General features: G+C 39.8%; 2 protein-coding genes across 2 annotated transcripts; both read right to left on the bottom strand.

The window, feature by feature from the left end:
• Positions 1-51: 51 nt before the first annotated feature.
• LOC310959499 (integrin alpha-M) lies at positions 52-19720 on the bottom strand. The gene is made up of 31 exons (XM_083930870.1): positions 19634-19720; positions 18034-18151; positions 17600-17691; positions 17352-17434; positions 17111-17225; positions 16856-16986; positions 16608-16750; positions 16256-16406; positions 15805-15940; positions 15627-15700; positions 14722-14839; positions 14254-14396; positions 12127-12273; positions 11837-12034; positions 11403-11533; positions 10957-11114; positions 10695-10861; positions 10067-10183; positions 8217-8287; positions 7992-8136; positions 7432-7530; positions 7187-7266; positions 6979-7059; positions 6794-6869; positions 5723-5830; positions 5582-5623; positions 5363-5488; positions 5157-5270; positions 5007-5039; positions 4791-4901; positions 52-3859 (listed from the first exon to the last, which is right to left on the bottom strand). Exons 1-31 carry the CDS (start codon positions 19680-19682, stop codon positions 3629-3631), a joined length of 3588 nt encoding a protein of 1195 aa, XP_083786996.1. The 5' UTR covers positions 19683-19720; the 3' UTR covers positions 52-3628.
• A 2613-nt stretch (positions 19721-22333) lies between these two features.
• On the bottom strand, positions 22334-27725 carry LOC310956620 (nicotinate-nucleotide pyrophosphorylase [carboxylating]-like; the record flags this gene model as incomplete). The annotated part of the gene is made up of 4 exons (XM_083926920.1): positions 22334-22543; positions 23884-24015; positions 25872-26182; positions 27473-27725. 4 exons carry the CDS (start codon positions 27723-27725, stop codon positions 22334-22336), a joined length of 906 nt encoding a protein of 301 aa, XP_083783046.1.
• Positions 27726-27958: the final 233 nt, after the last annotated feature.

Below are 27958 nucleotides of genomic sequence, written 5' to 3'. Positions count from 1 at the left end.
ATGGCCTTCATATATACACACACACACACACACACAACAATGAGAGTGAAAAGTATGTTTATAATAATGCACATTTACACAAACACTGATTTTAAAGATGTACAAATCCAGTCCAACAGATAGACCCTCCTAGGTTCCAAAGTTGGAAGTGATCGCCTCTGTAACAGGTCTATTTATTCATCAAAAGTATGAGCTCTGTCTTCCAAACAGTGCAAAGTGGTGCACAGTGCAGCACAACTGTCTTTGCAAGTTTCAGACCCGGCACCCACATTGTGTAAGTAGCAGTTGGTTTTATTGGTGGTGTAAGGTGCATTGTTGGTGCATCGCTATCCTGAGGCAGCAGAGAGCAATTTCAGACAAAAAACTGGTCTAAAGTCAATGGTGCCGTTTTTTCCTTCTATTTAAAGGGCTGAAATAATACATCAGTAATGAGGAAAATATTGATTACATTCTCTAAAATATGGACAGAGCAGAGCTGGAGAGCTGTTGGGCATTATGCACAAGGAACAGCGGTGTTACTTTCAGAAGCTCAAAGTTTAGTTCTGTTTCCTCTGTTAAATTAATAACTACAGTTTTTAGTTTTGTCCCGTGACATTCTCTGCAGGGACTTTACTGCGCGCATGGATACGTTTACACTGAACGCAGCCTTTCTCATCATTAAAGACGGCGCTTAGGGTGCCGACTAGCTCAACTGGTAGATCTTGCGTCTCATGTAAGCTGAGTCCTTTCCACAGCAGCAGGTTTGACTCCAACCTGGGCCCTTAACTACATGTCTTCCCCTCTCTCTCCCCCCTTTCCTGTCAATCTTGAGCTGTGCTGTCAAATAAAGGCAAAAAAACCCACTTGTACGTCATTGCAATCTATAATTTAAAAAGCCACAGCCTGCAAGGACTGATAGAGGCAATTCAGGTGTGTGACAGGAAGGATGATCTAAATGTACAAGTAGTTTCAGATTGAGGACAACACACAAAAATTTAGCTAGACTAAAATATTGTAAGAGCAATGGTCCAATAATGAAGGTAAGGATTCAGGTTTCAGGCTTGAAGAAACCCCTAAAACTGCTCCTCTTCGAGACTCACTCAACATTTCTACCACTGATTTACTTCTCACTCATTTCTCGGCAACAAGAACCCAATTCCGTGTATTGTATGTAAAGTGTTACCAGCCCCAAAGACTGCTGCTTGTTGTCTTTACTTAAAGAAATAAAGATATTTCGCAGGATCACAAACGAATAAACGATGCATCAAACATACAATCACTCAAATGATCATGATAAAAAAAACATTAACATTTTAACAAGTGGTCAAACTACATGTTCACTCTCTAAATACAGTGCTTGTGTACACTCACAGTATATTAAAATGCAGATAAAACTTGTATTAAAAAAAACTATTGGATAAAAGTAGGAGATGCCAGTGCGGTGAAGAAGTTATGAACCTTTACTGGCTTTCCACCAATGAACACAACCAGTTATGTAATGACTGAGCTGGCAGTAACACTACCAGGAATTAAAGCAGCACAAGGGAGAACGCTGCACCTGCATCACCCGAGTGCCCTTGGGGGTTCTTGGTGAACTGTAGCATTAAAAGAAAAATCATAATTCAGTCTGAACATGCCTGTAAATTTAACATCAGGGCATTTTTTTTGTTTGGAAAATGTTGGTATTTTTCAACCTATTATCCATTTATTTGTGTCTACCAACAGTTGGAACAACAGTTTTTTGAAATTGGCTGAGCAAGAGCGATGCAGCACGAGGCAGCATCACACCATCAATATATAATGTTGTTTTTGCCACTGACAGGGTTAGATTGTTATCATAGGTGTCCGACTGCATTATGGAAATATGTAGAAGTTGCTTTTCCTGCCCTGCTTTAGTGTGTACTGATGCCAGGCCAACAAAGTCACTTCAGCTAATAGGATGACCTCTGCTCTGTCTGCAGCTCTCCACTCTTGGAACAGCACTTTTCTTCAGGAAAATGTACTTTGGTGTGATTTCTTATCCTCTGGCTGGCAGCTGTGTCCTGGTCTAAATGGTCCCTGCAGACCAGATTATGTGAGGGGAGTGCAAGCGAGTGGGAGGGTTTTTGATGGAGCGCAGAGCGTTTTTCTTAAAAAGTTGGAATGTCCCCCTCATCGCCTGCTTCATTCTGCTCTTAATTTTGCTCTGATAACGCTCACTACATGGGATAGAAGCATGAGCTCATCTATGATACTGCAGCGTGGCAATGCATCTGATGGATTTTTTTGGAGCGGGGGGTGAGTGATGTAAGTGGAGCAGGGTAAACGAAACAAGGAGCAAGGAGCAGAAATTCTCCACTCCGCTCACATGCTCTGTAGCGTATGGACCAGGGCGTAGAATCCAATCCAAGTAGCCACAACTTGCACCTGTCCATATCCAACAAGGTTGAGGTATGAAAGCTGCACAAATGCCACATTTTGCTGGCACACTTCAGAATGCATTAAGCATTGTTTTCACTGAAAACCTTTGTTAAAGCCTCTGAACACCCACACAGGTGTTTTCAGTTAATCTGTTGATTAGACCTCTTCTCAGGACTGTGTGGGTGTGACTGTGATTGATTGACATCTTACAGAGTCTCCTGTTAGCTTTGTTTCACCTGTTAAGGCGGGACAAAGTACACCTATATCATTCTTATTGGTAAACGGACATTTATGACCTCATAAATTTCCATCAAATTCTCATCAAAGCCCCGCCCACCTTCAACCCAAGCAGAGGTGTAATCAGCCAGAATAACAGGGAACAACCATGTGGGTGTTCAGGGGCTTTAACACTAAACAACGCTTTCTGGACTCCAACACAACAAACTCCCAGGCTGCAGGGCTCTTGCTGAGTACTGGACCAATTTTTTATTGTCCCCATTAGTCAGTTAGACACACAAAATGGTAAAATAGGGTCCAGGCTGGAAAATAGCAAAGTTCCCCTTTAACGCTTTTCCCCAAGATTTTGTTGTCCTTGGCAGATGGCTTCTATGGTGTCTTGACTTACTGTAGATATGGAACATGGTCAGTCACATGATAACAGGTTGTCGTATGAATAGAAGGGAGATTGCACCCCTGTAATATTCTTTGGCGTCTGTAAGATCTTTCTCCAGTTGTCCAACGACTCCTGGTCAGTGACCTTGGTGTTGTCATAGTGACAGCTGGAGTTTATTCAGTCACTTGTTCAGGGTCCTTGCTGTTTTACGGACGTAGTGTTCCCCACAGTTATTGCATGTAATGAAATACACCACGCGGGTTTTCTTTTTTCCGGGTGAGCCTTGTCTTTAGGGTAATGATCTCCACCTGATACCTGACCTGACATCACATGACCGAAGTTCCATAGTTGGGCATCTCCATGATAACTGAGCAAACACTGCAGTTGAAAGCTCTGGAAAAAAAGCTAATAATGAAATAGTGGGCACCTTGCGTTAAGACACTTTCTTTGTCAAACTTCTATTTCTTACTATGTTGGTATGAATCTGAGACTGGTTCCACACAGGGAAAATAGTGAATAAGCATATTTGCCAAAATGTTGAACTACAGCTTTAACGGTGTGGCTCACTGATAATGACCTCCTGTGCATGCTGCATGCTTTATAATTCAGTCAGCCCTCTTAGGTAGGTTCATAAATCTAATCCACTCTCTCCTCTGTATCTGCTGTCGGGGTGCTGCTGTTCGCCTCACCACCATCAAGAAGCTTTTTTTCCTCTGGAGGTTGGTCAGATTTGTCATCAGTTTCTGATTGGCTGACTGTCCTGCTGAAGTGGCCAGGGATGGAGTCAGTAGGGGTGCCAGCCTGAAGAGCAGCTTCCTCCTCCTGTTCTTGATAATAATCCAGCGTTTTCCTCTTAAAGCAACCCAACTTATGAAACAGACAAGAAAAAGCATTAGACCAAATCCCAGAGAGTTATTTTACAGCAGAAAGGCATTATTTAAAATGTTACATTTGCTAACATTCAAGCAACAGCTCTGAATATGAAGACAGAAGTTTGTCCTTAAGAAGAAGTACTTCATTAATCCCTCAATGAGGAAATTCAATTTTACTCTCCTGTTAATCATTACGGACACATTAGTCTGGCTTACTGGATATAGAGCACATCTCCGCTATCAGCAGTGGCGGATTAAGGTGGTCAGGGGCCCCTAGGCTACTGTTCGTTTGGGCCCCCAACATGATTAATCATGCTTTATCAGAAACGAACCCTGTTAGAACAGAAAAAGAGTCCACAACCTTGAAAAATCCGGTCAATTTAGGAATTTTCTTTAGTAGATCTTGGTCCTGTTGTCATTTCAGTCATGCTTTTCTTTTTCGAGCTCTGTTATCACTTTTCCTTTCTGACATTTTGCTGCTGTACTGGGTAGTAACAGTGAGTGACGTATCATTTGACAACAAAACTGACCTTATGAATCAGGCCACCCCTGGCTATCAAGGGGTGATTGGTTTAAAGAAATACAAACATTTTTTTTTGCCCTATCCCAGAATGATAAGCCGTGTACTCCAACGCTGGAGTATGGTCTGGCAGTGCGAGACTACACACACACATAGGTCTAAATTACAACACGTGCACACACAGGGCCTCTTAATGCATAAGTGGCGAGATGTCAAAGAAAGTGGGCTGCCACATAGCAGTTTGGGGTTCGGTGCCTTGCTCAAGGGCGCCTAAGCAGAACTGGCACTTCTCCAGCTACCAGTTGACACTGCCTATCTTGGTCAGTACAGACTTAGCTGCTGCCGCCCTCCTATATTTTATGTGTAAGGATTGTGGTTTGAAAAACGTTTGGACATCGTCTCTCACCTTAAACATGATGACTGTGACTATGATGAGAAGAAAGAGTCCCACTCCGACTCCAGTTGAAATGATCAGCAGTTGATCCGGCAGGATTATCAACTCAACACGAACTTCAGTCTGTTTGCGGAGAAAAATAAAAGTTACTGGATAAGGGCCGTAGCTCATTTCAATGAGAATCTAAAATCTTGTAGATAAAATAGTTCATGTGTCGACTGAATGTACCCATTTCACTGTTGGAACGTTGTCAGACTTCACCTGTGTGAAACCATATTCATTTGGTGGTCAATAAATACATTAAATGACACCTCCTAAAAACAAGAAAAGCATTGTCTTTTAAATGGCATTATTATTATTAACATTTGGTCAACATACCTCTTGTTTATGAGAATCCAGCACATATCGTTGCTTGTCATAGTTAACTTGTATAATGCTTTTAAACTTAACCTCTGAGCTGTCTCCAGTATATCGCTTAAGGAAGGCAATATTCTGCAAAGCAAGAGCATGACCATTAAAGATATAATCCCCACTTTTAGTGGTATTTGTGGGATGTATTCAGTCTGTGTGTTGTTGCGACGTACCGCTGCTTGCTGTTTCAGATCCTTAAATTGAACGTCTCCTGTCAATGTAAACTCAGTGGGTGATTCGTTCTCCAAGATGAAACTGTCACACTCTATAACTTTGCAATATTTTTCTGGGGAGCAGTACTGTAACACAGCAATAGTTCATTGTATTATGGGATTTGGAATTTCACAACATGTTCAGTTAGAATATTTTGATACTAAATATATTTGACTCACTTCAGACTTGGTGTCAGTAATGCCTGTGCATCGAGTTTTGTTCTTTAAAAAAAGTAATTGGTAAGAATGAAGTATTTGTTATTCTGTACACAGCAGCAGTGTAATTAAGTATAAGTAGTATTCTGGCAGTCGGCAAGTTACCTGCTTGACGAAGACTTGATAGTTTGTCATTTCAAAGTTATGTTCCAGTTTTGTTGGGAAGAACAGGGACACATTGACAGGAACGTCCTTGAAACCGAGATTATCTATCTGCGAACAGGGAGAGAGAGTTGGTCAATTTTAACAGAATAGTTGGACATCAGAGCTAGATGACAAGAGCGATCAGAGTATTGTTAGTATGAAGCTCCAGCCAGCAGCCAGCTAGGTTTGGTAAGGGCTATCTTCGCAGTTCAGATTGTGAAAAAACAAATGGAGATGAATACTTTGAATGTGGGGGACATACATACACTCCCCACCAGTTAGCTTAGCTTAGCATAAACACTTAAAAACTCGGGGAAACAGCTAGCTTAGCTCTGTCATGAGGCAAAACCCAGCCACAAGCACCTTTTAAAATGAAATTCCGGTGTAAAATCATCCCAGGGTCTTTTTCGGCAAATACACTTATCAAATAAGCCAATGAGACATTTTTTTTCGTGTAAAACTAATGGAGAGCTCCAATAGAAATCCTGGAGAGTCGCTAACAGTCACTAACACGGATTATCTTGGGGCAGTACAGTGAAGGCATTAAAACGTCTTTTTTAACCACTAATACTGCTCAGAATAGCATCAAACCTTTGCAGTAGCATGAGAAGAGTCCCTACAAATAAAACAAAGCACCAATGGGCTCCTTCCTTTGAGTTTGACTTTGGTAATCGACTTGAATGGACTTTACTATGAGAGGAGCTGGTACAGGGGCCAGTAGGTAAGTCTTTCAAAACACTCTTTTAATAAACTCTGGGTTCACTAACTACGTTGTTAGTGCGTTGTTTTATGTGTAAGGACTCTTCTCATGCTACTGCAGAGGTTGGGTGTTATTTTGAGCAGTATCAGTGGTTAAAAAAGGTGTTTTAATGCGTTCACTCTGCTGCCCCGAGCTTATCAATGTTAGCCGCATTCGGCTGTTAGCAACTCTTAGCAACTGTCTAAGATTACATCTTGATCAGTACTCAATGATTAGTTCAATTTTCTTTGGGACTGGATGGCTGTGTATTGCATAGTAATTTACTGCCTCACCTTGTATGCATTAACCATTTTTTTAGGTCCATTATCCTCAGTTGTGAAGTTCAGATAAGTGATAGGGTCTTCCTTCCTGTAAAAAATACAAGATGATCACAATATGCAGATAGCTGTGGGATAGTATAACTACAGAGCAGATTAAAAAAAAAAATGCAATAATACTATGTGAAAGTGCCACTTACACTGTTACCGCCATTTTAATTTCATATTGAACTGCGATCTCTTTGGTCAGGGAATTAGTCCCGGTGGAGTTTATATTTTCACTGAGGAAGTAAAAAGCATTTCTTGTGAATATTAAACATGAAATATGTAATGGTAGTGAATAATATTTTAATATTACTGAGAAAATATGGCTTTGTTGTCTGTGTTGGATTGTATGAGTAGGCCTACCTTTTTCCAGTAATGGTCATTGAAATTGTGTCATTCCACTCGTACTGATTCATGATGTAGAAAGAAGTTATGAATGTTGCCTTCACAGGAAAAAATGACACTGATGTTAGATGTGAGTCAAAGAGAAAGACAAAATCTTCATAAGAGAAGTGGCCAACGTTCAAAAGTTCAGGCAAGTTCAGTTCTTGGTATATGAATCTTCACTTCTGTATGGTGAGAGTGTGTCAGGGTGCAGTATGACTCACAGTCGATCTGCTGCGAAACACAGGACTGCTGATACCACATACAGTTTTGTCGAGTACTCCTTGTAGATCTTCACAGCTATGAAGCGTTGGTCTCGATGCCTGGTTTAAGAAACATATGTGAAATGAGCCCCTCTGAAATAAAAGCTTTTAGTTTGAATTCAATGCTGTGGTATCTGTGTGAGCATGTGACTGTACTGTGGTATACTGTAGGTAGGTTTAAACTCTCAGGCAAGTCTAAAAAAATAGATTTCAAACAGCATTAGTTCTCAGAGTTTGTTGTTGTGATTAGAAACCCTCACATCCTGCGTGGGTTTCAAATCCACCTCTTCCTCTTCTCTTTAAGTGGCACAGAAAGTGTGAAAGATGGTGTGACATAAATCATAAACTGCAAAAGTGCAACATATACTAACAATTGCATGTTTACATGCAGCTATATAAAAGGGGTGCAGAGATGTAATGGCGTGTTTTAGTTATTCCAGTAAGATTTGTACGTAACGTAAATGGATTTATTTTGGTCAAAAGTTTCCAGACATGATATAGAAGTTTAACTTTTAAGTCACCTGTTTAGTCAGAGACATCATAGAGAAGGAGAGTCCTGGAGGATAGTGCATGGTTAGGCTGGTGTAGTATGAGTCATCACCATGATTGGACAATTTTACAGACAAGTTGAAGTAGTTATTTTCTGCCACCAATAAAGTCGGGGTCCTAAGAGAAAGAAAGTGCGTATTACATTTAGTCATATGATGTTAATATTACAAGAGCTGTGCAGTGTTTTTCATACATACGTGAAGTTGAAATCCACCTCAAGTTCAGCGATACAGGTATCGTTTTTTCTGCAATGCTTTTCAAAGGGAACCTGTTAAAAAAATAAATGTCTGTTCATATCGTGCTTAAAAATAAACACCAAGCCAAAAACCTGTGTAAACAACACAGGCTTTCTTTGGAACTACATATACCCTACAAACTAGGTTGTATGACCAGACAGGTTCAAACAGATCCATCAGCAGTATTGGTCCCAGATGATGATGAGGATGATGAGGATGATGATAAAACCGAATCATAACAGGAATTACCTGACAAGCTCATCTACACTCTCCATCTACCACAACAAATGTCATTGGCATGACTCTAAGACTGGTTAGTCAGGTTACTGCTCCACCACTTTGGTCCCAGCTGAAATATCTCAACCATTTTTGGATGTATTGCCATGAAATTCTGTACAGATATTTAAGGTGACCAGGTAACTTTTTAATGACTTTCTCCTAACTATTCATCTAGTCTCACTAATAGGCTTGGTTCAGAGTGAAATGTCTCAAAAACCATTGGATGGATTCCTACGCAATTTGGTAGCAACATCCATTTTTGTCCCCAGAGTAAGAACTTTAATTACCTCTGGACTTTTCAAGCAGCACCGTCATCAGGTCAGAATTTTAGTTAATCCAACACTTTGGTTTATGAATACCTGCAGAACTAAGGATGTTGGTCTCAGCATCATCTATACTTTTTGTTTAGTGCTAATTAGCATGTTAACATACTTAACTACTATGGTCAACATGGTAATCATTATACCTGCTAAACATCAGTCTGGCTACAGACTCAAGTAATTAACAATTAACATTTTCTGAAGAAACAAATTCCTTCACAACATGATGAGAAAAAAAAAGATGCAATATTAGAGCTCTAGCTAGTAACTGGTAAAAACGTCATTGTTTTGGCTCGTTCTGATCTTTAGTAACAACTATGTCCCCAAGGCAGTCCCTCCTATCCGTGTCAAAGGTAAATCCCTACGACAACAGACTAATGAATAAAGTCATCATCATATCTTTAAAGGTTGAATATGTAGAATCTTTATTAAACGCTATATTTCAAAGAATAATAATAATACACCCACGGGGCATTTTGAGGCGTACAGAATGAAAGTCTTGCTTTTTCCATACATTTTTTTTTAGTTTTTTTGACAATGACTTTCTGTAACATTCTGTTTACATTGTAGCAGTCAACAGTGGCAGACATTGCAGGTTGCCAGGGTTGTCTGTTGTTGGGTGCAGCTATTGTAGGCTGGCACTCGTTTAAATGGAGTTTGTCAAAGTTGCAGCTGCTTTGGAGCCTCAGTGAAGGGGGCGTTATTTGTCCCAACAGCTGAGTGATCGGAGACGGGCAAAAACCAGAGTCAATCTAGGCCAAGCATTCACTCCATGGACTGAGGGAAAGGAGAGAAACGCCATTGAAACGCATGCTGAAATGGCTACGTTTCTCCTTGATCCATAAGCTAACTTTCATGTTTACTTAGCTATAATTGGTAGCAGCTAACGGTAATTTAGTCGAAATTAGTTGTTACCCTGTATGATTCATCACTTGACATGGCGCAGGCTGAACACTTGACCCACTCGACAACGAACCTGGCAGCCCGACTGCCTGAATTACTTTTTGTTGATGCGACTACGATCTTGAGACACTAGATGCCGGTGGTCTGCTCATTCTCCATATTCAACCTTTAAAACAGAAGTTTGTTTCACATCCTAGAGTGTGTGCCTAGTAGTGTGCAGATCCAGTTGGGCACATGTAAACAGTAAATCAGCAAGAATGTAAATTCATGTGACGGCCTGCAGCCTTCCGCTGTAGTCACTGTCAATACCTCAACACCAGCCTGGGTTTTGCTGTCCACGTTCAGGACGGCACTCGCGCTCTTACTGTCAACCTGGGAAAAGTTTAATTTGATGCTCATGGCCGTTAATGTGTCTTTCACACATTTCTGGAAGAGAAGGGAAGAGTCATCTTCATAATGTTGAAGCACAGACAAAAAAGTTGAGACTTTTCATTTTAGAAAGTTTGATTTCAACATGAAGCTAAAAAACTGAATAATGAATAAATGTATCAGGATTATCAGTACTGGCCTATTGTGGTTCTTGTTGTGTGATGAGTGAATGGTATAATAAGTTATGGTTTTGCAAGCTAATTTTCCAATAATGTGCTGGAGAAAGCACAGCATAGATGTGTAAATGCGAATCATCATCAGAAAATGTTCTCATCTGTGAAGACACAATTTGGAGGAATCTGTAGCACGAAGAGCCCTTAGCACACATACCCAACAAATACATCTTGGGCACCTATTTTTAACAACAAACACCAACCAATATGCTTGACACTTCCCTGAATTAGGTAAGTATAGAGATATTGGTGATATCTATAGATGTACGGATACATGATAGCTGTCCATAGTTAAAGAGTATGTGAGGGTGAATATTGTAAATGAATCTCCATACTGGCATGTAGATGGAGTAGTTGAAGCAGGTGTTTTTGTCCCTCAACTCGTAGGTAGAGGTAAGATTCCTTGCTTTATTGTCGGTTTGACTGAAGAAACCTCGATACGTTTGTCTCATCGGATCCACGTCCAGTGTGCATGAGATGTTCAGTCCAGAGCTCACTGCCGCTGCACAAACATACAGGAGGATTAAAATAAGGCCTTGATAGGGTGTGTCCCATAAGCAGCTGATGATGAATCACATTATCGGGCTGGGTCTGTACCTGCTTTGCTCTTTGTTATCTCTACCATTTCAAAGCAGGCTGTTAAAGTAACCATTGGAAAATTTTCATCTGCGTTGTCATGGCAGTCAATTTTGTCAGTGCTTATCTCCTCAGGAAGAAAAGAAAGACGAGCCATGACATTAAAGACGGGCCTGGACCTGAAATTTGTTCATCAAAATGAAAAAGACATTTCATTATTAGACTTTGCACAGTAACTTTTCTATAGGAGTATTATATGCGAATGTGTGAAGGATGGGTAAACATGGCATCAATCAAAGTACCAGAGTACTTTAGTAGCTTATATAGGATATGGTCGACAGTTATCTCCTTCACTCAGACATCTGTAAGAGTCCTAAAAAAACACTGCTTGATGGGATGTCACTGGTCTTTTTATGGCAACTGTAATGGAATTGTGAGGAGTCAGCAATTGCTCACAGTATCCATACCTTAACACAACAGCGCTACCCTGTGATCCGACCACAATATCTGGGAGTCCGTCCTCTCCGAGGTCAATGTCCCCATCAATGGCCTGTCCAAAGAATCTCAGCCCAAGCTTTATTTCCTGCCCCAGGATTCTCTGGAATAACAAAGAAGGTATTCATTACAGAGGAGGTGGTGTCAAATGCTGCCTCCGGCTCACCTGGCTTTTAAAGGGAATGGGATCATACACTCATTTTAATCCCGAACACACCTATGTTTAATGAAGCAACTATATACAACCCCTTTACCACTATAGCCCTACTTGCGCCTAGAATATACATAGTCTAACCAGCAAAAGTGGAGTTGGACCCGCCCTGAATGCACTTGCTCCATGCACTTTAGACCATGCACCGTAGATCCTCTAAATAGGTCCTGTAGTATCAGGTTGTCTCATTCTCACCTGGCTGAAAGTGCTGCGTATCCCTCTCTGTCCGTCACCAAGGTAGATATACACAGCCCCACTACTGTCATCCTCAAGGGGGGCTCCAACAGCAACGTCCCGGAGTCCATCTCCATTCAGATCTGCAAGACTGGATATGGTGGTGCCAAATCTCCCCATGGATGGTGCGATCACATTCTGTTCACTTTTCAGTTGCATCTGTGGGAAATGAGAACACACATTCATCCATGAAACGCATTCATTAGCTCCCAGTGACGTAATTTAACCTTTGAGCCTTTATCACAGCCCACCTCGTCAGTCAGTTTGTAGACGTAGATCTGGCCTTCTCTTTTCTCCTGAGACAGGTAGAACAGTGGAGCTCCAGCCAGCAGGAAATCTGTGTTTCTGTCTGAGTTGACATCTACTGAGCACAGCTCTGCACCAAAGTAAGAACCAATCTGAAAAGTTAAAGTATATATTCCCTTAACCAAATAATTTGAAAAACCTTCATGTATACATGTAAAGTTGGCATAACATTTATTTTTATTTCCTCATAGTTTTCCTTCAACCAAAAAAAAAACAGTTGATTCTCTGAATTGGTTACCCTTTTAAAGTCCTTCAGACTCACTTCAACATTCTTCAACTGCTAATGTAATCATTTGCTTGTCTACTTTAAGTATAATATATTTTTCCTTAAAAAAAAAAAGAGTTATCTATGAATTGCAACAGTTTGTTTTCCACCCTGTCATGCCATACCATGTGGCCCTATAACGGGTCAATCCTGTGACATTACAATGAATTTGAGGAAGTGATGTAAAAGTCTTTTGAAGAACATGCTGCAAAGAAAGGCAAATGTCAGCATCTTTGCTTAGCTATATTCACTGTTTTTTTTGTCACAGTGAGATTGTCAGGATCGACTGTTCAACTCTTGTATGAATAAACGAATGTTAACAATTGTTTAGGGAAAAATAAACATTAGGGACGCTGATGTCCTTAATGCTATTCTATTAAGTTAGCTGAAAAGGTAGTTATGGGTTATGTTTTAGCAAAAAACTTCAACCCCCTCACATTTAACCCTCTCACATTAATGTAAAATGGTCAAAAATAGGGCTGAATAATTTTAACGCGGTTGAATATTTCACGTTTCTTATTTGATGATTCAATCGAGTTCGACCCTGTTATGTGACACATTTTAAGTATAGTATTTTGTTTGTGGAACTGTGTTTACAATTAACTTGATAGTCAGAGAAGATCTAATACCTAATTAAATCCCAATGTAAATTCATTAAAAAATTGAAACATTTGAAAAAATATGATGTGGCCGATGTTAGATTAAGTTCTCATGATCTGCTTTGGCAGTCATTGATAAGGTTCTACAGGAATATCTTATCAAATCCTATTGGGTCAACGTTGTCCGTGATGGGGTTGAACTGAAAATGGCTTTTAGTGAGAAAGCCCTTAGGCTAATGAATCCGATTTCACAACTGAGGTGGGAAAATGTATTTTCTTAAAGGTTTAACTATCAGATGTGTTCATCAGCAAAACCTTTCATATGAAGTATCTTTTTGAAAAGTTGCATGACCCAAAAAACCTGAGTGCCAGAACTAGGAAGTGCTCTGGTTTCCTCTCTACAACCACAGAAATACTGTCTTTGCACATTTTCCTAAACATGCAACATGCAGGATTTTGCATCTCTAAATAGGCTACATTTTATCTGCGGAATATCTTTTAGGCAAACATATAATTATGGCCCAGCAGCATGTTCCAAGAAGCTTCTTGTTCATACGTCCAACAGCTTTTTAATTTTTTCACCTGACCAAATCGGCAGTAAACACTCCACCTCCACCTTGTCCGTCGCGGAAACAGTCTAATATAAACAGTGGTCAGGACCCCTGTGGAGTTTGGCGTGGTGCCTGATGAGTTTATTGATGCAGCTTATTCTTACTGGGCTAACTAGGCTATACTCTAATATGAACTAGCGTGCTGGACCTTCGGATGACTGCCACACACCACAGAGGGCAGGGAACTGGGCTGTGAAATATTGTTTGTGCTATACAAATAAACTGGCCTTGTCTATCAATATATGAGGTCTCTACAGGAAAAACGTTGCTGTGTTGCGAGAAAAAAAATACTGTGTGGCAGGAAAAAAGATTCATCGCTGTCACTGAGTATAATTCTGTGACTTCTCTCTGACATATAGGCAGTTTCATCCTTTTTTTCCCATTTCTGACAGAAGCCCTGGAGGCTCACTTCTCCCCCAGAAGTTAGAGCAATTACAGATTTGATTTTCACTTTGATTATTGTTGGAAACATTGGAGATAATGTAAGTACACAACTAATTAGATATATAACATAGTTGCAAATGCCTTTTTTAAGTGTGGACTATTTATGATAAATCAGATTAAAAAGAATAAATCAACCTCAAGACAGTTACCAACCTGACTCCCATTTATTCTTTGGGTTACGATCCAGTCCTTTCCATTGTGTCTGAAAAGTACGATCTGTCCAATGTGTTCAAATCTTGGTGCACCCGTGAAATATAGAAGATCATTATTCTTCTCTCCAACGGAAACAGAGTACCCTGCAAGAGTGTCGGTCATACATGACATAGTCCCCTAAATGTTCTCTCACATCAAAGAGCTTGTAATTTGGCTATCTGCAGTGAAGGAGGGGTCATAAAATCATTTTCATTTTTACTCAACCTTATGTTATGGTGTCTTATTATAAAGGGTCGCAGGTACACATTCACACAGTTAATGATCCCATCCTATCTACAGTATTTTCTCCATTTACAATACAAAGTCATGTTAATCCATATTTTAGATTGGAAACTGGTTAATTTTTAGTGTTTTTCCCCTAAAGCATTACCTAAAATAGAATAGAACATGAAGTCAAGTCATCAGTACCCATGTAGGAGTCCATTGGCATGTGTGGATCTTCAATGTGCATTTCTTTTTTCTCTTGAAGGTCTTGGAGAGAACCACGCCAGCTGTTTTGTCCCACTGAACCTAGAATCAAGTGATCCTGTAGACAGAAATGTGCAGTGCTAGTCAGAGCACAAAGGGGAGTAAAGCTAATAACAGTGGTTGTTGGAAGTAGACAAATAAATTGCATAGTGGGACTGGCTGTGGTCAGACTAAGATGGGGTTGGTTGTTCCAGTGAGACAGAGGAAATCATTGAATAGATATACAAAAATCAAAGAGATCAGGGGTGCCCGATGGCAGTGGTTAGGTCATGTGCCCCATATACAGAGGCTTAAAGTCCTTGCTGGGTTAAATAACATGCCTTTGCATGTCAAAGGCCCCCCTCTGTGATGACCCCTTGCTAGAGTATAGAATATTAGACAGCATTAGCCTGATCACATCCAATCATTAACCCTTTAATGGTCCCACTCAAAAAATATTATATTTTTGGGAGATGAATACATCAATAATAGTAGCTCCATAGTTTACCCAGTTAGTTGGGTTTGGATGATTGAAGGAAATAGGTTATAAAAACAAAACGAAAAAAACAAGTATTGTACAAAAGGATTGTAAAAAGCCCCCCTGGTGTCAGTCGAGAATAAAAATGGCCATGTACCAAACTGAGGCACCAGGTGGGCTCCTTAAGGATGCTACGTGTATCAGAGAGGGGGAATACTTCTTTTTAGCCTTGTTTTAATGTATGTAATGTTCAATGTATTAAGTGCAGGCGTTATGATACAATGACCTGCATCGATATATCAATTAAATACTCAACGATCCAATGTCATCAAAAAAATATTGATGCATATCATCTTTAATATATGCCTGTACTTTTGATTTTACTCACATTGTAGAATACAGCACTGAATCCGCTCTGAGACATTTCATTAGTCATTTCTCCAGCCCGAGCCACCTTGGTGCCTACATATAAAGACACGATCAGTTCATGTTGCATATCGCAGGGGTGGTGGTAGATAAAATTTACTTTTGGAACTGCAAAGAGGGAGAAAACAATTGAACATCACCTTCCATTTGGAAGATCTTTTTTTGAAAGTTTTCCAATATTCCTGTGAGGCCGTCATAGTTCTCAATTTTGAAGGCATTTTTGTCTTTTGGTTCTGAAGCAATGGCTCTGAATTTATCCAGCTTAGCATCTTTGACCTGAAACCAGAATGCTGCTTGAAACTAAAGTACCTCAGAGTCCATGACATCAAGATAAACAATACAGTTGTGTACAATCTTGGACTCAAAAATAGAAAATCGAATCAGTACACGGATAGCTCCAGACTAAATATATTTTTTTTTTTCCCTTCTTCGTCTGAGAAGTATGGCTGTGAGTCATCTGCATAGTGGTGAACTTAACATGAAGAATTGATCCCTGAGGCACACCTACTAAATAAATACATAATAAATACAATAAATAGATTAATCAGACAGACAGAATAATGAAACATGTTATAGCACTTCACATCTTACCCCAATGACAAAGCGAATGATGTTCTTATCATCATATTTTTTAATAATCCCATTTATGTCAGAATCACTGGGATCTCCATCTGTGATCAGTACCACAACTTTAGTTGCCTCCGGGGAGGCGCCTGCATCTGGGCTTTCCAGGATTTTTTCCCTGAAACAAACGTAAAGTAGCATTTAAAAAAGAGCAGCTTCATCTCTAAATGAACACATATATTACTTCAACAAATAACATGATGATAATCTTACAGTTTCACCGTGAAAGCTCTGGTTATTGAGTGACTTTCCCTGCTGTTATTTTAAAGATTCAGTTGTTCAAGTGTGAGAGCTGTTTGTGTAATGTCACTGAACTTACAACACAAATGTGAGGGCCTTGTGAGTGTTGGTGAGACCCCACATATGGGGTTCCTTCATGAGTTTATTGAGATCCCTACCAGCTTCATAGTCATTGAAGTCAAACACTTTCCTGTGAAATGTGGAGAACTGAACTGCTGCAAACTGAAAAAAAGACAAGATCATACAGTATTTACATTAACATTATAAGTTGTATATAATTTAACATAAAATGCTAGGGATGCTTTAATGTCGCAGTAGCACCGTGACCTTGATCGATGAGTTCTTCAGGCTGTTCATTATATCCACTATGAACTCTTTGTTCTTGTTGAATTCAGGTGTGGTCATACTCCTTGATCCATCAAATAGAAAGACAAGATCCACTGTCTTTTTTGTGCATTCTGAAAAATATACAGGTAAACTTTGTAAAGAAGATTTAGTCAGGACTCAAACATTGAGAATAATATTGAGACAAGATGTTACAGCCACAGAGTGGGAAAAGTTTACTCTCTAAATGTCTTTTACCTTGGAAGGCAGGTATGAAAGAGGACATGGGCTGAAGATTATCTGTGAGCGTGTAGCACACACTGTTCACATAGGAGTTCTCATAACATTCATGGACAACACTGGGACTGCAAACCTGGATAACACAATATGAAGCAATAGATATTGATTCATCGTTTTGATTTGTTTTGCTCAGAAATTGTCACAGGGAAAAGTGTATTTGCGATTTGATCTAACTGATCGATCTTCGTGATGTTCTTACAGTGTACTGGGAGTGTTTGGAGTCTTCAGCTATAGACAGGCCAAAGTGCTTGACTGGTATTGTTGTGTCTGGTAGAGAAATCACTGCAAAAGTAGCATTTCATTAGTTCTTTAAAAATACACATTTCTTTTTTCATCTTTCATATTACGAAGAGCTTCCATTTTACATTTCATATTTCTACATGATTGGAAACTTTTATTTTTCTATGTTTAATTTTGTGTAATATTGAAAAGAGAAATAAAAAACACCTTTAGGGTTGAAGCACTGGGTGTTTTGGTTTTGGTCAAGTTTGCATATTCCCCCAGACCCATTATGACTCAGCGGTGCAGTAACAATTATCCTGTGGATGAGGATGACAGTTTTAGTGGCCAGACGGACATGAGCAGCACAGTTTTAACTAAAGGGAAATATGCTTTAGCTGTTGTAAGCAGCGCAATAGAATGATTTCTTTGTAATGTAACAGGAAGACTATGCACAGGATGCAACTTCGCTCAAGGTGAGAAGCCAAAAAGTGTTACTGCTCTTAGCATGAGCTTCTGATCAAACAAACCACAACTATTCTCCATCGACATTCATATATGAAAAAAGGAAACCATGCGTGGCTGACAGCAATTTATTCTTCTGAATTTTTACAGCAACACTAAATATCAACTGAATGCCCAGGCTATAAATGCATATTTACCCGTTGTCCGTGCCAGACTTGAATTGAAGCACTTTGTATCCAAAGAAGTCCTTTTGTTCACCAGCATAGACATCGGGGGTTGTCACATCGATGTTGAAGGCCAAAGAAACAGGGATGGCTACAATATGTGAAACAAAGGCCACATATTTAAGCTGTGCGAGCCTTCTATCTAAGTAGGTTGCAACTTATTTCAAATGATTACTGATAAATAATCAGAATTTAAGAAATCTAACTCTGCCAACAATTCATCACGACAGTTGCTCTTTGTGATAATTATGAAGACTATTAAAAATTGGCTATTTCTATTTAGTTCAATCAAACAAAACAATTTACTCATACCCACACTACCACACTAGTAGTGTGCCAAAAAAAGATTTAGTATGTCCCAATAAATGGCACAGTGCCTACAGAAAGTTATGATACCCTTTTGAAATAGCAATGTTAAAACAGTCACTTAAGATATCTTAAACTGTATTTTAACTAGGAGAAATAAAGTTTTAGATGTCTAGAAATATCATTTTTACTAGTAAGAATGGTAAATGGACTTGTACTTATATAGCACCTTTCCATTCTTCTGACTACTCAAGGGGCTTTCACACTTAGAACATTCACCCATTCACACAGACGGCAGTGGACATCTACATACCATCTAATCTAACCATTCACACACCCATGGGAGCAATTCGGGGTTCAGTGTCTTGGACCAAGGACACTTTGACATGCAAACCGGGGGAGCTGGGGATCGAACCATTGATCTCTCAAATTGAGGACGACCCACTATACCACAGAGCCACAGTAGCCCCAGAATGATATCGTGTGTATATTTAATTATCATTCAGACTATAATGTTGATTAGGAGAAATGCTTTTATGGATATCTTAAATGAAATTACAGATAGTGGGATTTGATTAAATGTTAAAACCTCTTGCCATAGGCACTGCATTGTTTGTGTGTATCTGGAGGATCAATGGGGGAATCACATTCAATTTAGCAGTCTTCCCCATAACTCTACCTACATCATTCAAGCGCTTCATTGCATTGTGCAGATTCATGGTGTTTCTGAGGACACATCATATCACTAGTTGTATTATTAGCTAGTTAGAGGTTTTGAAATATCCACCTACTACAAATAAAAGTTTGTGCTGCTCACAGAAACTAAAAAATGACATTTGAAAAACTCTTTAAAAGCAAAACTGCCCTGGTTTCTCTGGATAATCCACGGACCTTTTAGTTTCCAGTGGTATCATTTCTCCTTCTTTATTCTGGGCTAAGCATGAGTTTGTGGTCAACCTGGCTCACCATGATAGATTTCCTCAGCTTTTGCACTCGGCACAGTTTCTTTAAATTCAACTGAGAGTTGACATTTAAAGAACAGAATATGATATAATCAGCGAAGTGAAAACTCAATTAAAAACACATTAGTTATGAGGTTTTACGAGGTTTTATCCTTTTTTTGTTGTTTTACCTAAAGAAAACGAGCTCACACAACATCAAACATCTCTCAAGGGTTTCAGCCTCAAATTCACCTTCACATCTTTCCTCTTGCAGAGAAATACTGTCTCATAAATGACTGAAAAGGTAGCAAAATTTGAGCTCTTACCAGCAGCCACCATGAAGGTGAGCAGGAAGATGTGACGCTGCCCATGCATCTTTCACATAACTCTTCTCTGGGCTGACAGGGCTGCGGCTGCTCCTTGAGACTTTGCAATGCTTCCTGTGTGCGTTTCAAATGTGAGGGTGTTTCCGTAACAGGTGGGTGTGACACTTCTGCTCTCACAGCAGTATTCTCACCCAAACTGTTTTCTTGTCCTTCATGCTTCCCCTTTTCTTTGGTAAAAAAAGAAAAAACTGCTTCTACAAGGAAAAGGGGCACTGCAGAATAAAGGTAGCGGGGTTCACTGAGAGACAGCCCACCTCTCTCTCTCACATCTGAATCAAAGGTTTTGTTAGCAGCTTCTCAGTAAAAGTCAAACATTTTTAGCAAAGACACACCCAGCTGCAGACAGTTTTGTGGTTACACAGTCTCCTGAGTGCACAAAAGGGAGATTACACTGAAAAAGATAGTCAACACAATGATTTGATGCTGATTTAAGCACACCTACCTTGGCTAACCCCCACAGCATGTTTACACTAGAGTAAAAAGGGTGTACGGAGAGGTGAAACTATCGTGTCTATAAACTGGACGTTAACGTTAGAAACTTGTGGAAGAAAAAGATTTTTGGTTGTAGGTGCTCTACTGAAAATACTGATATATAAATAAAAACATATAAAAAATATACAGGTCAGAATATAAACAAAACAAATATATGGATGATTTAATTTATGAAGCAACAGTTTGCTAAAATACTGATTAAATCAACTTTTTTTAGAATGATAATATGTCCGTGTTGTGTGTTGCAGCTAGTTTCTGCTGCTTATGATTGACTAATTAATTAATTCAGATTTAAATTCACAACAATACGATGGAAAAATGTTCCTAACCTTTTTAAACAAATTCAACCAAACCAAACCATTTCGGAATTTTTATATACAACATCATACTTTTATATGTTATACAGTATATATATGTAGTTATGTACAGTATATAAACTGTTTCATATTTCTGTTTTTACTAATATATGTTATCTTTATAATATTGTTGTGAAACGAAAACAATTTCCCCCTGGGATTATTAAAGTATTCCTGATTCTGATTCTGATAAATGTATTTATTATTTTCTTTTATATTGCTACTTGATAGATTATGTCTAATTTTCTGTTTGTTATGGGTAATATATGTTTGTATGCACCGTCATGATAGCTATTTCAATTCTTAATACTCGAATTACTACGATGACAGTAAAGGAGTTCTAGTTTCACACCTAAATTTGAACCTGCACTATGTCTTTGCACTACTTTTGGGTTTATTTAGGTCTCAGCAATCTTTACTTGTGTTTCTCCTATACTTTCTCTTTTTATATTGCATTGTTGAAGGAGTCTGAGGCTCAAGAATTGCATTGCCAACAACTGCTGCTGTAGTTTCTGTGCACATGAAAAACAAACCATCTTGAATCCTGAATCCTGAATCAGTGGTGGGTGAAGATCATACACTTTTGGAAGGGATGTTCCTGTTGACTTTTCTGTACTTCATGTTATCCTTTTGGGCCTCAGCGGACCAACCTCTGCTGTTTATATCATGTGGGGCGGGTTTAAGACGATGACTGACAGAGGAGTGTCGTACACTACCTTCAAATGCCCCTTCATGTGGTATTCACAACCTCATAAGTGAAAGTTTTCTGAAAGCTCCAAGTTCACAAGTCATATACACAAAGTCCCATTTGAGGCATCAATAGGTATTGAACATTGTTACTGAACAATACTGGCATACCATGTCCAGAGAACCTTAGCCGGCTCACCAAGCTCAGATCACACTGTCAAACTAGGCAGCGCTAATCAAACATGACTCAAGATCTTCTTACTGTATCGACAATTTTGCATGTGTCTGCATGTGTCACTCAGCTCTGTGTCGCTTCATTGCTCTGATTGGTTGTAGGTCACGTGTATTTGCTCTGATTGGTTGTAGGTCACGTTTATTTGCTCTGATTGGTTGAAGGTGTATCTAATTGTGTCCTGAGGCACTTTGCTCTACACTGTTAATATTGCCCCTCGGAAATCCAAAATGAATGGAGAGGTTTGATGCCAGGTTATTTTAATGCACCATTCATCTCCATTATGTGGGTTGGCATAAGACATTTTATGAATACCATAAAACCATCCATCATCTTCAACTGCTTGTTCTAAACGGGGTTGCGCGGCATCGGGCGTGAGGCGGGAAAGGACGCCAGTCTATCGCAGGGCACATAGAGACAGACAACCATTCACACCTACATCCATTGACCTGACACGTGCATGTCTTTGGACTGTGGGAGGAAGACAGAGAACCCGGAGAAAACTCACGCTATTTATATATATATATATTATATGATTAGAGAAATGTTTATGTTAATGTTAATTTTCTTTTATTCAGTATGTCTGTGAAATCTATAGTTTCAACCTGTTTTGTTTGCATATTTTGTTTTTCAAGAATCATGAAACTGGAATGCTGCCTTTATGGCCTCGAAAGAGAAGTAAGTCTTGTGTCTATTTCCTTTTTATTTTTATCAAATGACTAATGAAACAGGATGTGAATTATTTCTCAAGCTTAAGTAACAGTAGAACACTGCAATCACAGCTGTCTCCTCTGTTCATCAGAACAAAAGCTTACAGCGTTTTCTCATAAGTCAGTGTGGGACTCACTCCACATCCTATATTTGTGGGGCTCATCATTCTCGGAGACTTGAGTGAACAACAGGCTTTTGAACCTTAAGAGAAAAGTCCACAACTGGGCAGCCCTGTGTTATGCAGCCCAGAGAAATGATGTCCACATGTGGGGAGAAATACATAGCTAAGTTCTCTGGAGCCACTCCTCCACTGGCCTCGATCAGTAGTGTTGGGAACTCCTCCTTCAGTGTATGTGCTGCAACATGAAGCTCCTATGGTGAGAGACAGGGCGGAGGAGTGGTGTATTATTTTATGAAGAGGTTAAAGGGATAGTTCGCTCCCAAATTCACACAATTTCACTCTTGTGCTTTTTATCAATCTAAATGTTTTGGTGTGAGTTGCCTAGTGGTGGAGATATCAGCCGTAGAGATGTTTGCCTTCTCTCCAATATAATGGAACTAGATGGCTCAAAGCCCCCCCCCCCCCCCCCCCCCATCTTTGTACTTTATTCAAATAACTTTTATAAAACATATTGAAAAGTAACCTTGAAAAGAAGTGTAAAGCTGAACTTTTCCCACATGTTTGTGAAGCCTGGTAGAGTGGAGGGGCTGTCTCATCCCCCCCCCCCCGCCTGGCCCCTGACACAACAAACACACCGCCTTGTGCCTTGTGTCTTGTGTCTCAGTATCTGATGCTGAGGGGAAGGGCGTCACAAAGTGGCGGTTTGGAATCAGCCTGCTCACCCTGCATGCTGTTTGGCAGATGGCATAAACCCAGACGTTTGCGAAATCATGACCTGGTTACTCGAAATAAACCACAGACCTGGTTGTGAGCAGTTTCATGTAGGACTACACAAGCCAATAGTATCACCGTGCAGAAGGGAGCATACTTATGGTTGCCCTCCTTGTGGTCCAACAGTGCTAGCTTGGTGGAATTGGTTTATCGCTAACTGATACTGCTAGCTCACCTAGCTAGCTAACATTATTACTTAGCTGAGGAGGACAGCATTAATGTTTGCACCTCGCACTGTGAGCAGAAGCCTCCCATACTTGAGGATGCTTTCCTCTGTGCGGTGATACAGTTGGCAGATGTAATTCTATAAAAAGAAAATAGTTCCTACATTGAAACTGCTCACAACTAGGTCTAAGGATTATCGTGAGTTTCCTTGTCAGGATTCCTAGAAAGGGACATTTCTGTTGAGTTTGAGCACCACAAGCCGAGTGCCTTCTTGTTCCATTATCTTGGAGAGAAGGAAGACATCTCTATGGCCGACATCTCCAAGACTTAGCGACTCACACTAAAACAATCTAGATTAATAAATAGCACTGCAGGTGTCAGGTAAATCTGTTATGATCTGTGATTGAGCATACGTCAGTACGCACGCGTACATACTATAATACAGGAAGTCAACAAGACAGATTAAAATGTGTACAGTTACGACATGTTGTAATAAAGTCAAGCCAATCCACCATCTCCTCATAAATATATATTATATGAAGATTGCACCTTTTTGGTTTGGGGGTGAGCTGTCCCTTTAAGTGGCAGAGGGAGTGAATACAAGGCAATACAAATGAGAAGTGAGCAGGACTTGGGTTATTTTAATATTCTTTACCTGAGGTTGAAAGTTGTCCAGCATAACGATGTCTGCTCCAGCCCCGGCTGCCTCTCTGCCCTCCTCTGCAGAGCGGCACTCCACCTCAATCTTACTGCTGAAGCCACACACTGACCGGGCAGCTTTCACAGCCTATCAAACAGGTTTTTATTGTTGTTGTTATTGCTGCACATGTTGTAAGCGCCTATTAACTTATGACAAATGTCAGCCTTGCCTGTCATCTATGGTCTGTTTGCAAAATTTACAAAAAACAAACTTTTTTACATTACATTACATTCATCTCACTGATAATTATAAATAATATAAGCAACTTACAATAATTGCTTTCAACCATGAAGATATTAGCCAAAAAGTACATTCAAATATATCAAACAGACAAAACGGTTTCAAGTGCTTCATTTTACATTTTGTTTGTTTGTTTTTTTTGTTTTTTTGTTTTTTCATGGACCAAGGAGCCGTCCGAACAGGTGTATCAGTCTGGACTGATGTTTGTTGGGTTTCTGCTGACCCGATGTTAATGGGGAGCTCGTTCCACTATTTTGAAACTTTCTTTAAAAAAGCAGAATTGCACCACATAACCCACAAGACCACACATTTACATAAGTGCACTGTAGAAGGAAGAGTATGTGTGACATTTTGACTTCTTGTTTTATTTTTAAAGTGGCAAGTATTTCACTGAAAGCTGAATGTCATTATTTAGTATCAAAATAATATTTCTATCAAAATAATTCATGCTGACAATGTGTTTCTTATGCAGTCATATAATGGTTTTGCTGTGTAACTTTAGCTCATTTTTGTGTGTAAAACTGTATAAATTTAAGGAATTTGAATAATTTTTTATATTGTACAAATGAATAACTGAAAATCTGTTGAAAAGTGCACAAGTTTTAAAAGAAGGAGAATTTAAGTGGCTTGCTGTCACTCAAGAGGCCACGCCCCTAATTATTCATAAACTTTAACCTCCAATAAAATAAAAACTAGCCTGGTACAAAAAAATTCAGCCCCCTCAGTGTTGTCATGGAGATATGACCGAAACATACAGAGTAAAATGTTTTTTTGTCCCAGGCCTTAAACAGGTTTAATTATGATGTGAACACGGCCTGTTTTACATGGGGGTCAATGAGAAACTGCTCTATTGTGCAAACTGCTCCCAGTGGGCACTCAGAGAACTGCAGTTTTTGGCACTTTAGTATTGGATCAACCAGGAAGTCGCTGTGGTGGGGGCTTGCTCAAAAATGTGAAGCCCGTTGTAAGTGTTTCGCCACAGTCAGATCTACAATATGGTCACTAGAGGGCAGCATTTACCCTGGGGATTTGTTACTGCGCCAAGTGCATCATATGGACTTTGTTTTGTTTGCGTGTGGACCACGGAGAGATTTCAGTCAGGAAGACGGCGATATGATGCCATTGAGAAGAAGGTAAATACTGACATACTCCGTATATAACCCTTATATAAAGGTAGCTGTTGATATTTGTAACCGATGACTTTTGATATCTGCAGATTATGGCGCGAGTCACCGATGTAATACTGTTCAACTTCATAAACGTGCTAGCGAGTGTAACGCCATGTGGTGTGATTTTGATTGTGAGAAATGTTGTTTTAAACAAGTTATTCTGTCTAGAGTTAAAGACTAGTGAAATGTGTCGGGAAGGTCCACATGTCGCTAAGTGAAGTGTGTTGAAATGTAAGTGTTTTTGGTTAAAGTGACTTTTTGAAACTACCTGTGGGGTTAAAAAATGTCTAACCAATTGTGTTTTCTGTTTGTCGTCGCGGATACCGTTGTATTCTATGTTATTTCTTTCGATTTTATTTTCATTATTTTTTAACACATCCTCTGTCATAAAGGTAGCAATTTGTGTTCATCAAATGAAACTAAGGCTACAAGAACCACAGAAGTGGCATCCAATCCTATGGGCTAATGACATCATATGAACCTGTTCATGAGAAAACACTGCATTTTAACTGAGTCTGTGGTGTAGCTGCCCACCTGTGTGATACTTCCTGATGCCCAGACATGGTTGTCCTTCAGCATCACCATTCCACTCAGGTCTTGTCTGTGCATGGACACACTGCCAACCAGCATGGCATACTTTTCCACCAGACGGAAGCCCGGGGTGGTCTTGCGTGTGCCAGCCACTTCTCCTCCCCAGCCTCTCGCTCTTGCCATTGCCTGGAGCTGAGAACAGCGGGTGGCTATGCCCGAGGCCCGAGCCAGGCAGTTAAGAGCTGGTCTTTCCCCGAGGAGGAGGCACCTTGCTGGGCCTCTCACCACAGCAGTGAGCGTGATGGCATCTGGACCTGTGGGGGTGAGATAATGTCATTGGAGGATTGACAGTCCTCATTTATTTCATACAGACAGAGACACCACAGAGTTCTCACTGGTAATTGAGAAGTCAAGGACATGAACAGCTCGGTCTCGTCACGGTCAAAGGGGCTATACTCGATAATCACAGCAATAATGTTGCAGTATTTTCTATATGAAGATATAGTGGAGTAATGGCATCCTGAGTAGAGAATGAAGTCATTCTCTGTGTGTGTGTGTTGTCATGGGACTTCCTCTGTCTGTTTGTTTTGATAGCTGGCCCTGCCGTGCATGAATGTTAGTGCATGTGAGTGCCTTGGATATCAGACACACAAAATCGGGATTTGCTATTGTGTAGACATCCACTGAGAGATTTGTGCTGCCAGCTGATGTTAAATGATGTTAATTACCTCAATCTTAATATTTGCATGACAAAGGAGTTAGTTATTAACCTTAAAAGTAGGAAATGGATGCATCTCTAATTTTTAGTAAAAGTCAGCCGGTGTGTCCTCTTACAGATATCTGAGGGTCCATATTGATATGAAATTAAATGTGTTATCATTTTATGCTGCAGTAAAGAGCATTAGCCGTTTAAAAAAAAAATGTTTTATCCCCTCTGCTATCCGTCTCTTAAATTCTATTAAATGATTTTATTCCTTTTACCATGTGCATCTTATTGGTCAGACATGTGTAACCTATGTATTTATTCACTTTGTTCGGCTGATCCTTGATGACACTGTACTCCTTGGAATTTTATTTTTACTTTTATTTTATTCTATTTATTTGCTTAATTAACTTATGGTGGGAGTAATAAAGTTGTCTGAATCTGAGTCTGAGTCTGCGTTGTCAAAAACTTTCTGTTAGCCCTATTCGAGATAACCCTTATGACATCATCCAGGTTATTTTTGTCAGACATCCTTAGACATTCGTTTTGTCTGTGAACTCATGTCTGTGACTTATTTTGTAATTAAGCGTGTCTTGTCATATTTGCTCTTCCATAGGTAATTTTTAAGACTTAAATGTATTTATTGACTACTTTATTGGACATATTTCAAGAAGTGTCACTTGTGATTTTATTAAATGGCTTTGTGGGCTCCTCAGCTACATTCATGTTCTCTGGAAGACGTGTTACTTGGCAGTATGTCATGGATAGATGGGTAGATGGATGTCATCTGTTGAGAGCTGGCTTTTGTTATTTTTCACTGTGCATGAGTGATCTATACATTTATAAACTGATGTGATCTAATACTTTGATGCTTTGGAAGACAACGCACTGTAATACCTACCAATCTCAGCTCCTTCCTGGTAAATCCAGTCCACGGTGCAGCCGACCTCCGTGAACACTGCTGTGAAGAAGGGGCTCCCTGCCAGGACGCTTTGTGGGGTTTTACACAGCAACCTCGCCTCGACCTCCTGTGAACCAACACACACTCCCGCAGGGTCAAAGTTGGGTGTGTCCTCTGCCAGCCACTCTCGTGCCAGCCGGGTCAGAGTGTGAGGTGGGATGGAGTGTGCCGCTTGGTGTGAGGGTGGAGACATTCTGAAACACCGGAATAAAGGAAACCTGTAACTTGTTCTTTTTAACATGAAAGTGGACACTGAAATCACACAATGAAGTCAAATATTTCTCAAGCTGCTTTCTGGTCTTCCCAGTGTGATTCAGAAAGCCCTGAGCCCTTATGAGTATGTGTTGTATGACCATTTGAAAGTTTGGGCTTTAGACTTTATTGTTCACAATGGGGGTGGATGATTTGCATTGTTCCTCTCACTCA

Source organism: Echiichthys vipera (genome assembly GCF_963691815.1).
Source record: "Echiichthys vipera genome assembly, chromosome: 2".
Classification (NCBI taxonomy): domain Eukaryota; kingdom Metazoa; phylum Chordata; class Actinopteri; order Perciformes; family Trachinidae; genus Echiichthys; species Echiichthys vipera.
Note: the sequence above shows the minus strand (reverse complement) of the source record. Positions and strands in the feature narration are given on the sequence as shown.